This window comes from Phyllostomus discolor, chromosome 9 (genome assembly GCF_004126475.2).
Source record: "Phyllostomus discolor isolate MPI-MPIP mPhyDis1 chromosome 9, mPhyDis1.pri.v3, whole genome shotgun sequence".
In the NCBI taxonomy this organism is placed as follows: domain Eukaryota; kingdom Metazoa; phylum Chordata; class Mammalia; order Chiroptera; family Phyllostomidae; genus Phyllostomus; species Phyllostomus discolor.
In genome coordinates, this window is record NC_040911.2 from 102829290 (window position 1) to 102842259 (window position 12970).

A 12970-nucleotide genomic window follows, 5' to 3' on the forward strand; every position below is an offset into this window, starting at 1 on the left:
AAATAGGCAGGACCAATAGGAAGCACAAAATAAGATGGTAGAAATAAATTCACTCATATCAGTAAATATAATAAGTGTAAATGGACCAAATGATCTAGTTAAAAGACAAAGATCATCTTAAAACAACCACTTTTTATTATGAAAAATTTCAAATATACAGAAAAGCGGGAAGAATAGTACAAAGAACATGCACCCACCATACAGAGCGAACATTGTTACCTGTTTGCTGTGTTCGTTTCATCTATTACATACAGCAGACTATTAACACACACTTTCTGTAGTAAACATTACACAATGAAGTACAATTTAGATGGCAGTAATGAGGTCGTGTTCACTTTTGAGGCCAAGCAGACTGGGTTCCCCATCTTTTAACCACGTAACTTATTTGTGTGGTTATTGATTCAAAGGCTGTTTCTCCAGTAGACTCTTGAGAGAGGGCAGGAACCAGGTCAACTTTTCTGATCACTGCATTTCTAAATATTTGTTGCATGTATTAGTAAAGGTTTCATTCAGCACACTGCTGGTGATACGTAGTCAACATGTAATGCAGCATAGCTTTTATTTTAGCTGTCGCTGTTGCTATTGAAAGCGTTCACCAGAGTGGCACAAAATAAACAAGCAATAATTGGCAACTATTTATACTTACTGGTGTTCAAACGTCACAGTGCCTAGAACACACAGTTCACCCATAAACATATTTATAATGAGAATAAATGGTACTTTCATTATTATTCAAAGTCTCTAACAGTGCCTGGCACTGCATAAGCAGGGGAAAATTGGAAGTTTATTGTTATTAATTATTATTATTGAATAAAGCACTTAACACAACTGATGGTCCCCGCGGGCACTGGAAAAACAATCTTGGCGGAGGCTGCCCTCTTTTCTGCACTTCCTGGGCACGCCCCTCCTCCAGTCCAGCGCGACGCCCCGCCCCTTCCAGCCCCGCCCCCGAAGCCAGCGTAGCGCCTGCGCACTGCCCCAAGAGCAGTTCCGGGAGCGCAGCTTCCCGCCGCCCGATTGCGCGGAGGTCCTAGCCAGCCAGACCGCTGCGTGCGTGCGTGCGTGCGTGCGTCGCTGTGTGCGTCGTTGCGTGCGTGCCGTGCGCTCGCCGGGCACCGCGGCCTCGCCCTCGCCCTCCGCCCCTGCGCTTGCACCGCGTAGGCCACCCCCCCCTCCGCGCGCACCCCGCAGCGACCCCCGCCCGCCCCCCAGCCGGCCCCCCCTTTCCCAAATTTAAAGGCGGCGCAGCATTAACTCCTCCCGCGTCAGGTGACCTCTCAGGGGTCTCCCCGCCAGAGGTGTCCCGCCGCTGAGGAACATGGCGAAGGTGGAGCAGGTCCTGAGCCTCGAGCCGCAGCACGAGCTCAAATTCCGAGGTAAGCCGGAGGCCGGCCGTCTTCGGCCGAGTGCCAGGCCCTGCCGCCCCGCGCCCCCTCCCGCGCTCCGGAGGGACCGGCTGGCGCGGCGGTGACGTCGGACCCCGCCGGGCCCGCGGCCCCCGACGGCGCGGGCGCACCGGGCCCCACGAAGTGGCGAGGGCCGCCTGCACCCGAAGGCCAGGCGCCCGGGTGCCCGGGTGAGGGAGGCGGTGTCACTCCTCCTCCCCGGAGCCTCCCCGTGCGCGCCTCGCTCCCCAGCCACTCGGCACAGTTGCCATTTTAACTTACTGTCGAGTTTGCGGGATTTCGCTCGTGAGTGTGAGCCTTGGTGACTTGGCTTTGCCCGCGAGGTTCCTCGCTGCTCTCCGCGAGGTTGACCTCTCCGGGTCTTAGGTCAGCTGTCACCCCCCTCTCAGAGGGGTCTGCTCTGAACGGCCACCGCACCTGGACACGTGCAGTCACTCCCCGGTAGCCCGCGGTTCGGTGTCAGCGCGCACTTCCTACTGCCTCCAGAATCCCGTCTTGCCCGCTGTGTAGTGTTTCTGCACTAGACGGGAAGCTCCATGAGGACAGGATCTGGTCTCCCTCTGCTGAATGCCCCGCGCACGTTGCGAGTCCAGCAGGGATCTGGGCCACGCGTGAAGGAGAGGACCCGACCCTCCACGGGAGTCCGACGGGACGTGGCCCCGCTTTCCTTGTGCGGTCTCCTCAGCCTGTTGCCCATGTTGGTGCAGGTCCTGGGAAGCTGCCGGGGTGGGAGATGCCTTTCCTCCTGAGAGCTGTGTGGAGCAGAAGCCAGAGGAAGCTTAGTGTGTGGCAAGCCCGGGCCCTTCCCAGTGGGAACCCCTCGGCCACTGGTGGCAAGCACAAGGCCCGCGGCCGAATCCGCCCTCCGCCTTGCTTTATCCCGCGGGCACCCAGAGCTCCTTGCCCCTAGTCAAGGAGTTGTTACATCTACACAGTCCTGAGGTTACACTCGGCCCTGGGAAGGCGCCCCGGAGGCTGATGTGGCCGCTGGGGAAAATGTGTTGATGCCCCTGCTGTCGGAGGTGTCCAACCTTTCCTCCTCTCTGCGCCACACCGGGACAAGAGTTGGCTTGGGCCAGGCATTAAATACACTGCACACGTGATAACAGAAAAATCTCATAATGTTTTAAGCAAATTTATGGTTTTGTGTTGGGTCGCATTCATAGTCCTCCTGAGCTGCACGCTGCGGCGGGCTGCGGGTCGGACACCCCTGCGTGGTAGTTTTCATGTTTCTTTCCCCCCACCTACCTTCTCCAGCAAAATGCAAGCCCCATGGGCCGCGGGGACCTCGCCCGACCTACCCGTTCCTTCTTACACGTGTGCTGAGGCCCTGGAGCGACAGCCAGTGGACCAGACAGGCGAGGTCCCTGCTGTCACAGAGCGTACTGTTCACACGAAGGGACACGCACGGCAGGCAAGACTCTTTGCCACAGCGGTCCATGCTGTGAGGGAGAGGACAGGCTGCCGTGATGGGCGCGGGCCGCAGGTCGAAGGGCTGCACCCCGCTCTGTCTCCAGCGCTTGCCTGCATAGGAGCTCCTTCAGGAGGTACTGGTGGACCGGGTGCTGGCCACACCCCCAGTTGGCAAAGGGCACACTTGAACCCCGACCTCGGAGCTCACTCATGCTCCTGACGAGTACACTGTCTGACCCCTGGGAAGCACTCCTTGATGGTAGCTGTGACTTTGCCCCCTAGGGGAGCGGTTCAGGGTGACTCCCGGTGTGTAGGGAACCAGAGGTTTTCCATTAACATGAAAATAAAGCAAAAACAAACAAAACCCACCACAAAACCCAGCATGTATTTTAATTAGCTTACGTGATGCTCTCCTGGCCCAGAGGGGCCGGGCTGGGAAGGGAACCCAGGCAGCTGAAGGGAACGTGGAGGGAGGGCTGGCGCGGCTGCTGTCGGAATCAGCACGCTCACTCGTGTGGCCCGCAGACACCTCCTGAGCGCCTGCGCCGTGTGTCAGGGACCAGCAGAAGGCGAGTCCCCTCACGTGCGTGCCCTGATTGTCCCTCAGCCCCCCACCCTAGAGCCTAGGTCCAGGGCGGGGGACAAAAGACGGAATCAGCCAGGACGGGTCAGTGATGTAAGGTAATCCAGAGAGCTCTGAGAGCAATAAGGAGGCCAGCTCCTCAAAGAGGTGTCATTTGAGCCGAGTTTAAAGGTCAGATGGAAGCAGCTAAAAGAAGAAATGGGTGGGGAGTGCGTCAGATAGGGGAAGCTGCATGTGAAGGCTGGCTGCCTGGGCTCCCCTGGGGTGCCCCCAGTAGTTGCAGGGGGACGGCAGAGCGTCTGTGGGGGTCACAAGGTAAAGGAGAAGAGGCTGGCTGGTAGACGGGGGTCAGATCTAAGACTTTCTGCGCTCAGATGTCTCTGGTGTCCAAGGTCATGCTGGGATGCTTTTCCTTACCTGGTCCTTCTTTGGTCGACCCCCTGCAACCTCAGCCACCCCGGCCCGCCCCCAGTGCTGACCACGGGCTAGCCACTTCCCTCCTCGAAGCCTGGGGGCGGCCCTGGGGACGGGGGACGGCGCTCACAGTTACTGGCCTCCCGGGAAAGCCGTGTTGTTGTTTAGAAGGTGTTGTGAATGCACAGTACCATACAGAGATTGGTGCTTGGATTTAGACGATTGATTTCATCCTTTCAGCTTTTTTACCTAAAAGATACAGTGGAGAAGAGGGAACTCTCTGGCCCTGGGTTGGCCGAAGTAATGATGGCCACAGTCTCGGGTGTTTTCGCTAGGACACCGGTCCAAGAGAAGTCGTGGTGTCAGTGTGTTGAAGGCTCTTGGCTCCCGACTTCAGGAGAGGCATCTGCAGTCGTGTGTAAACCGCTCGATGAGATTGTTTGTTTGTTTTGAGCTGATCAGTAAAACAGTTAAATGAGAGCAGAAGCTCGGTACCCTGGCTTGCTGTACAGAGGTCACTCATTTTGGGATGAGAACTGTCTAGTCTCTTCCAGGTTACTTGGGGTGACTCTGACTTTGGGTGGTTCACTTAGATGGGGAATCAAACTTGGACGCTAACTTCAGCTGGGAAGGTAATAATTAAAATACCTACCACCCAAAGGAAACAATAATCAGCTTTTAAGTGCAGCCTAAGATGATGTGGGATTATGTTGGGTTCCAGTTGCTCTTGGGCATCTTGTTGGATGACATTGAAGTTAAAGATACGACAGAAGAAAACACAGACACACAGACTGGCACGACCTTGTCCAGTCTCACAGGAGGCACCGTGCGGCACTGGGTCCGGGGTCCGGAGGAAGACCACTGGTGTGACGGAAAGATGCTCTCGGTCAGTGCGGGGCCTTTCCGGGGGAGTGGAGGGCTCTCACCAGCCTGTGATGCGTGTGCTCTGCCCTGTTGCTCCTTCTGTCGATCTCACTTCTTGCAAGGCCTTGTGCTTGCCTTCCCATCCCCTCTCCGAGGCCCCTCTCCGAGGCCCCTCTCCGAGGCCCCTCTTGTTGCCCAGCCCAGAGAGCTTCCTGAAGGAGTCGCTTTCAGGGGTCTGTTCTTCTTTCTCCTCTCCCTCCCCTCCTCTCAGATCGCATCCACGGTAAACAGTGCGTCTTCTGTTTTTTGGTCACTGTCCAAGCCTCTTCAGCCCCCTTCACATCCTAGCACGTCTCTCGGCCCTCCCACCACCGTGGTGCTCTCACGTGGGAATGACCTCTAGCCAGCCTTCCGAGCTGAGGGGTCGAGGTTTAAACCAACTGTGGACACGATTACCTTTGCTCTATTCTGAGACCAAGCCAGTGGCCTTCGAGAAGTCTCAGCGGCTGTGCTGTTGGTCAGGGTGGATGCCAGGCAGGGTACTGCCGGTGGGCTGGTGGGCTGGGCACCACCTTGGGGAGGGAACGGGAACGTGAGCACTGCGGGTGGGACGTGGGTCGGAGATACTGTCTTGTATGGGGAAAGCATGTGTAGAATCATGAGTTCACCCCGTAAGTTACCGTATTTTTCGGACTATAAGACGCTCCCCCCACCCATTTGGGAGGAAAATGGGGGTGCGTCTTATAGTCTGACTGTAGCTTTCCTGGCTTGCTGTGGTGGGGGGGGGGCTAAGTTTTTTATGTTATTAAATATTTTGCCACATTTTTTTGCTTCAAGATTTTTTTCCCTATTTTCTTCCTCTAAAACCTAGGTGCATCTTATGGTCCTAAAAAATACAGTAATGTGTAACTTCACGTTGTTTAGGAAGCAGAAACTTAAAACCCTGTACATACAGGCAGTTCAATGCAGTAGTTATATTTCAGATGCTAAGTACAGCGTTAATGCTCTGATCTCCGTAACGTTGTGTGACCGCGGTCGCCGGCACAACAGGGTGTCGGCGGTGTGCCTAGGGTTCTTTATGGAGGGGGGTTAGTGCTGTCCCGCATGGACTGTCCCCATCTATTTCATTGGTCACCAGCTTGCTCGTCAGAAGCAAATGGCATTAAACTTGCTGAACTTGGGCCAGACTTGTATCTCCACGGATCAGACTCTTTACTTAGAGGAGTTTTGTTCCTGGGAGACAGAAAGAACTAGAAGTTGCCTTCCTTTCACTTGTCTTGACGCTTGACTCCTTGAGGAAGACGCGGCGAGCTCCTGGCTGTGCTCACCGTGTCTGGGAGGCCATGCCGGCTCCTTGGGGGGCGTGGGCGTGGCGGCATCGCGGTTGCCTTCGGGACTCCCTGCGGCGTCTGCACCCACGTGTGGGTTTACGAAAGTCGTTAGTCTGGATTGATGCTCATTGAGGAGAGGAGCTTCCAGACTTCGTTAATAGCACCGTTTATTAAAGTTAGGCAGCGTCTTTCCTTCCAGTGCTGACGGCAAACCACGGAGAGCTTTGACCCCACAGTATTACCACTAAGCAGGTGAGAAGTGGGGGGCGGGGCCGGGGTGGCCAACACCCCGTGTCAAACACTACCCTCAGGCTCCGTTTTTAGAATCTGAAGCTTGAAGCTTTGCATAAGGCATTATCTCCAAGATTGCCTCACACACCCTCCACTTGTCTTTGGAAAACTTGCCATCTGAAAGATGACCGTGATGGGGACAAATGAGCCCAGCTTTCAGCACGGGGACGAGGAGGAGGAACTCGGGGAGCATGGAGTTCCATTGGTCAGGACAGGGCTGCTTTCGAGTGTCTCTGACGAAGTACCATAAAAGCCTTCCGCACGGCTACGTTACGCCGGGCTGTGTTAGACGCAGTTGCGTTGTGGTTTCCGGCTCGCTCGCTCCCCCGTTTTCCGTCACCCCAGGCCCCTTCCAGGGAGTCGCCAGCAGAGCGGATCCGGGATGCGTTGGCCCTTGCTCAGTGCGGTGAGCATTCTTCAGGGTTTTAATTAACAGTCTAGGGTGCTGGCTTTTTAAAAATAAGAGTTATTTAAAGAGCTTTGTTATGGGAAACAAAGTTACTGAACTTGACAGTTGTTTTAAGATTATTTAAAAAAACATCACTGAACTTGACAGTCATTTTAAGATTGTTTAAAAAAACATCAGTCTGGCAAATAGTATCTCTAGAATGTCTGTCTTTCAAAGCGTTAACTGTGTTGTTTTTACAGAAACTGCTGATGTCTAGATACAGTGCCCTGATGTGTTTCGGGGTCCCTCTTTGCACGGGAGAAAGTTGTTCAGACTGTTGGATGGTCCCGTGGGGAAACCTTGAAGGCTCGCTTTTAGTGATGGTTTAGCATTAACCGCACAAAACAGTGACAGTACAGATACAGCGTCATAGAGTTTCCCTTCGTCCTTTCCATCTTTGTCCTCATCCCAGTCGTTTTTTTTGGCAGGCAGTTTAGTATTTCTCTTCATCTGTGTCGAGTAGTGTGTCAGCCAGGCTTTGGGTGTGTGTGTGCGCGTGCACACCCAGCTGGACACCTGACGAGTTGCTGGTGGGCGTGCACTCACCAGTAGTGTGTTTGAATTAGCGTGCAGTTGGCATTTCAGCAGCCTCCTGCGGCCTTAGCTTATTTGGCCGAAGGAGGTTAGGGGTATACAGGTGCCCCTCAACTTACAGTGGGGTCGTGTTCTCATAAACCCGTCGGGAGTTGACAATGTTCTGAGTAGAAAACGCAGTTGGCACACCTAACCTGACCAAACAGCGGAGCTCGGCTTGGCACACCCGGCGAGCTCGGAGCGCGGCCGTCGGATGCCGTCGGGCAGAGCTGCCCCACCGCCCTGCACCGCGAGGGAGCGACACATTGCATGTTGCTGGCCTGGGAAAAGAGCAACATTCAAAGCGCGGTTCCTACTGGATGTGTGTCACTTTCACACCATCATTAAATAAAAATACCCTAGGTCAAACCATTGGAAGTCAGGGGCCGTCTGTAAGTTTTTGGGGGGGGAAGAGTTTGTGAGTGTTGTTCTTGTTTTTTGGGTCCTACTTGAAGATAGCAGGATGGATCCCCGGACCATCTAAGGAGGTTGGAATTGCTCTGTCGTGGCTTGGAGCCTTTCTGGCTCCTGTGTTTCTGGGTTGTCTTTAAAGGCTGGAGGGAGCGTGCTCAGAGCGTGGGGAGGAAGAGGAAACGGTCTCGGGGGGCTTGGCACAGAGGCATACTTGTGGGGGGAGTGGTGGGCTCCCCCGAACCCTCAGTGGTTTGGGTCTGGAGTTAAGAGCGTGGTCCCAGGGATGCTGGCGTTTGTTTTGCAGAAAGTTATGGGGACGGGGGACAAGCACGGGGAAAGGTAAGGGAACAACGGGCATTTCTAGAAGATAAATGCTTAATTTCCAGAACACAGTTCACAGAGTCTAGGGCCTGTTGGAAATGCATTGCATTCTTTGTCTGACTTAATCTGTCACTGTGAGGTGGGTTGCTGGTGGCTAGGTAGCTGGCCCGTGGGTGAGGCCACCGCGGTAAGCAGTGGTTCAGGTTTAACCCAGGTGTATCCGCACTGAAGCCGATGCTTTCTGTGCATCCCTACCAGCTCTTTCAGGTGGACTCATTAAGGGGTTCACTTTTGGGGGAGGGAGCTGTAGAATTTAAAACCGTTGAGGACGTGTTAGTAGCTGTCAGGGTGATTTATTAAGAGCATTACTTAATTAAGGATTAGTCTCTGTGGAATTTTTAAGAGGGATTTCTTCCCATGCTTTTTAAAAAGTTCAGATGGATGGCTCCAAATCATTTTTTTACTTTGTGAATGTTCACTTTTTAAAAAATCAGATTTTGATGGTGTTTAATGGCTGTATTTATAAAACATTAGCCTTAGAGTAATTCTTGCAGTCCCGCTGCTGCGTTCGGGAGGCAGGGCAGAACTCGCATGCTGTGAACATTTCGGCAGGTTTGCAGCTTCGTAAGGCGGAAAGTGGAGCCGTTTGAAAGGGCGCTTATTTAGATGAGGGTGTCTGAATCAAGGACTTTATCGGTGCCGCCTTCAACTGGACAGGCCTGTAAACCTGCAGGCCTGCAGTCCCGCGTGCTCCTGGTGGCTCCCTGCCTTAGGCGGAGAAACTGATCAAGGTGAGTTCCGGAAGGCTAGAGATTTCTCCGATGCTGGGAGAGTAAACGCGAGGGGAACGACAAAAGTGCCGTCTTACTCTGGGAGGTCATTCCCCTTAAAGCTGACGTCCAGGCGGTCGGCTCGGGGAGGGTGAGAGACACGCAAGGATAGGATGACCGTGTGCACGATCCACGATCGTGCAGTTGGGCACGTATTGAGTCTGGACCTTTTTAACAACTCCTCCTTTAAGGGTTCCTTTACGGACCGGCGGCCCCATCTTGCCCGATGGAAGGCAGCATGGCTGTGAGGCCGGGTCGGCGTGGTCACCGTCTTCCGAAAGCCTCACTGGTGCGGAGAGGGAATGCGGGGGCAGCCCCCCCTCCATTGGAGCTCAGGAAGGCCGTGTCCGTTCCGCTTCCCGGTTTGGCTCTCGCGGGGAAGGTGACCTTTGAGATGTGCGATTGGGCAGGCTTCTGCTGCGTGCTGGGCATTTTCCTGTAGACGCTCCTCGACTCCTACAGCGAGCCTAGGAAGTGGCCACAGCTGTGCTGCTTGCATTCCTAGTTTGTGCACCTGAATTAGAGGTGGAGCTGGAATTTGAACCAGGGTCCGTTTTGAGTGTAAAGCCCTTGTTCTTTATCATTATGTTGGCTATATTTCTTCCCTTAAAAGATGAATGGGAGTGTGATTGACTAGGAAGGCTCTCTATTTTTTTTTATTTATGTTGTTAGGAAGATGAAAGGACTGGGGATAGGACCTTGGGAATGGAGAAAGGATTTAAAGAGAAATGAGGTAGAAGAAGGAAGGAGCTTATTGTCATTGTAATCTAGTAATGGCCTCCTTGGCACTGCTCACACGGAGTACAGAGTTGTTCTGGAACATTAGAGTGACTGACTGAAACATTCTACCAATTCTCCCCCCCCCCCCCCCCAAGCACTTGTGTCCTAACTCAGTCACTTTCAATTGTGTCATTTATGTGTATTGAAAACTGTGTGCTAATGTTAACGCTGCACCTTCCCTTGTAGCACCCCACTCCCTGCTTGAAGGCCTTTATTTTCTCTGTGTCTGCCATCAGGACCCTGTGGGGCAGTTGGGTACTATCTTAGCCTTTTAGTTACAGCACTCAGCGTTGACAGTGCAGCAGGAAGAGGGGAAGGAAAGGAGTGGAACCTACTTGAGAACTCAGTATTATCATCTCCACTTTGGAAATTAGAGCACTGCCCTAGCTCCGTTTGTTAGAGCCGTGTCTGGATAGCCATGGTCGGGGGTTCGGTCCCTGGTCAGGGCACATACAGAAGCAAGCAATGAATGTGTCAATACGTGGAACAACAAATCAATGTTTCTCTCTTTCTCCCTCTCCCCAGTCTCCTCCCCTCCCTTCCCCTTCCTTCCTCTCTCCTTTTCCCTTCCTCTCTCTTTAAAGTCAATAAATTAAAAAGAAAGAAAGCAAGAGAGAGAGAACCCAGGACCAGGACTTGGCAAAAATGTGTCCGTCTCCACCTCGTCTGGCAGTCTCCGAAGCTCGTGTCTTTGCATTACAAAGGGGGCTTAGGTGGCTGCCCTTGCTTAGTTGGGACGCTCAGCTGACCTCCTCAGCTGTAATTTTCTCTTCTGTTGGATGGGGAGGCTTGAACTCGGTGCGTCTTGGTTTTTCTTCCAGCCCTGACTTTGGGAGGTTCAAGTTTGTTTTATCTGAAGAAGAAGTACGGAAAGCCCCTGAGGACAGCAGCCGGAGCCTCGCGCGGTGGGCTTGCACGTGCAGTGTTTCGTTCCCGGCCCTCCCGTTCCTGGGCAGAAGCGCGCCATTCCTTTAACTCTCCCTGAGTGTGCTTGGGGAGATGCTCACCCCGTTTTTCTGCGTCACTTCACGTTTTGCGGTCGGTGTGTCTTGTGCAGGCTTTGCCCACGTCTCCCCCCCGGGGGCTTCGTGGACCGGGGGCTTCGTCTTCCCCGCCAGAGGGCCACCTCTGATGGAGTTCGTTTCTCCAGTTTTAACCAGCAGGGACCGACAGGATATGTTCTGTTCTCATCATTGTTTTCTTCTCAGAGTGACCCCGAAGAAGGGGGTGTAGCCCTGACTTGGCCGTCTTTTCAGTGTTTGCTGTGAACGCTTGAAGCAGAGCCTAGGCAAGAATAAAAAGAGGGATTTGCTGGAAAACCAAAGGTCTGTCCTTGCCGAGGCTTATTTGAATTCTCACTCTGTTGGTTGGATTGATTTGTTGGCATGTAAATGTATCCTGATGGACTGCTCTGAAAATCTAACTCCGTGCTTTTTGACCTTTTTAAAGTCAGACACTGCTTTACTAATTGGATGAAGGAAAGCAATGAATCACTCCTTGGAGAATCTGCAGATGCACTCACTCAAAACTTCCCATGTAATTGAGGAACGGGGGATCACAGCCGGCGGGGTGGGGGTGGGGGTGGGGCCGGGGCCTGGCGGACCTCCGACTTCGCTCAGACAACGGCAGCGGTGGAAGAACACGAGAGGTCACCCAAGGAGTCCCGGGAACCCTGGGCCGGTGCGTGTGGGTCTTTTACTCTATTCCATCATTACTTTTAAACAGATGTCTTCGTTGGCTCTTTGTTCCTCCTCTCCTCCACGTACCTAACAGGAGCACAGCGCTTGGCGAGCAGGCCTTTCCAGCAAACGCGAGCGTCGTCTCTTCCACCGTAAAAAGAATAGCCGCTCCTCAGTCGCGTCTGCCACTGCCGGTCCCAGCAAGCTTGGAAAACAGCGGTCTCGACCTCCACGCTCCCCGCTCGCCTGCTCCTGAAGTCGGTGCCGGGAGCCGAACCTGGACCCGTACCTGGACCCGTCACCACGCCCGCTGCTGCGCTTCCGCTCTTCTCGCCCTGCGCGCCCTGTAGTGCGGCCGCCTGTTGCCATCCTACTCCTCGGCGCTCTTCCCTCCCCCCCTCCCCGCTCTCCCGTGGCTTTCTCCCACCCCCTGCCACGTGGGCCCACTCCTCGTGGAGCCCTGTGGGTGGTAGCAGGCGGGGGGCTGCAGGTTCTCCCTCCGCCCCTCTTCTTACTCCTCCCCTCTCCGTCTCCCTCTCCCCGCTACCCTGTCTTCCTTTCCCCCTGCGTGGAGCTCTTCCACCAGTACCCTTGGCCTTTGTCATCACTTAGGGGTGAGCCCAGGCCCGGCCCAAGGCCCCGTACGGGAGGACCACGGGTACTTCAACCGGCAGCGTGGCCTGAACTGTACTCCTTGTCCTTCCTTCTGTGTCATTTCTTCCCCCAGACCCCCTCTCCCTGCTGGAGCTCACTGAGCGGCACCCGCATCTACACAGTCGTCGAGCTCCGAGAGCCCGTGACGCAGACCTGCCCCTTCTCTCCCGCGTCCGCTCTGCGGCTGCCTCATTCCCCTGATGACTGTGATGGCCTCTTAATTGGCCTTCCCGTCTGAGCCCTCTCTCCTCTCCACACTGATGGCACTTTCAGATGTGCAAATCGGAGCTTCTCTCTCGCTTGATTAAGACCATTAAGTGTCTGCCCAGTGCCAAACGAAGAACGAAGAACGTTTCAATTCTTTAACGAGACCTAGGAAATCATGGGCGCCTGTCACCCTTGTTCCCTTGTCGTGCTCGAGCCCCAGCCTCCCCCTCCTCCTGGTCGCGGGCTTGGGCAGAAGTGTGTCCAGCACTCAGGGCGATGATTCCCGCCCCCGTTCAGCTGCTCCCCCACTTCTCGCTCAGCCCACCTCCCTTGCTTGAGGTCACTTTGTCCGCACTCTCCACCACGACGCGCCTCTCCCCTGTGCCTCCACACGCGTCCCAGTGAGGGGATTTGGCGGCTTCCTTCCCCAGTAATCAACAGGACCTTTGCCCTGTTTGGACTGTGTCTTCTGTCCCTGGGCCCCGGGGCCTGGCACGGTGCGTGGCGCGCGGCAGGTGTGCAGGGAGTTACCTGTGTCTGGGCCCCGGCGCACGGAGGAGGGGAGCAGGGAGCTTGCTGAGGTGTGGACGGGCAGGCCTGTGTGGGCGGCAGGCCGATGCGGGCACGGTGCGAGCAGTTCCCAGAGGAAGCATGCGCAGATCCTCCTGCTGAGTGCGGGTCCCGTTGTTCCCTGCTACGGACGCGCGTCTTCGTGCCTCCGCCCCGGGACTTCGGGGTCAGCACCGGCTCCGCGCGCGCTGT

At 54.8% G+C, this 12970-nt stretch overlaps 1 protein-coding gene across 1 annotated transcript in view; it reads left to right on the forward strand.

The window, feature by feature from the left end:
* The first annotated feature begins 1112 nt into the window (after positions 1 to 1112).
* VAPB (VAMP associated protein B and C) overlaps positions 1113 to 12970 on the forward strand; it is a 46443-nt gene continuing 34585 nt past the window's right edge. The window contains exon 1 of the mRNA XM_028524128.2: positions 1113 to 1376. Within this exon, the coding sequence (XP_028379929.1) occupies positions 1319 to 1376 (58 nt within the window). The 5' untranslated portion in view covers positions 1113 to 1318. The remainder of the gene's footprint in view (positions 1377 to 12970) is intronic.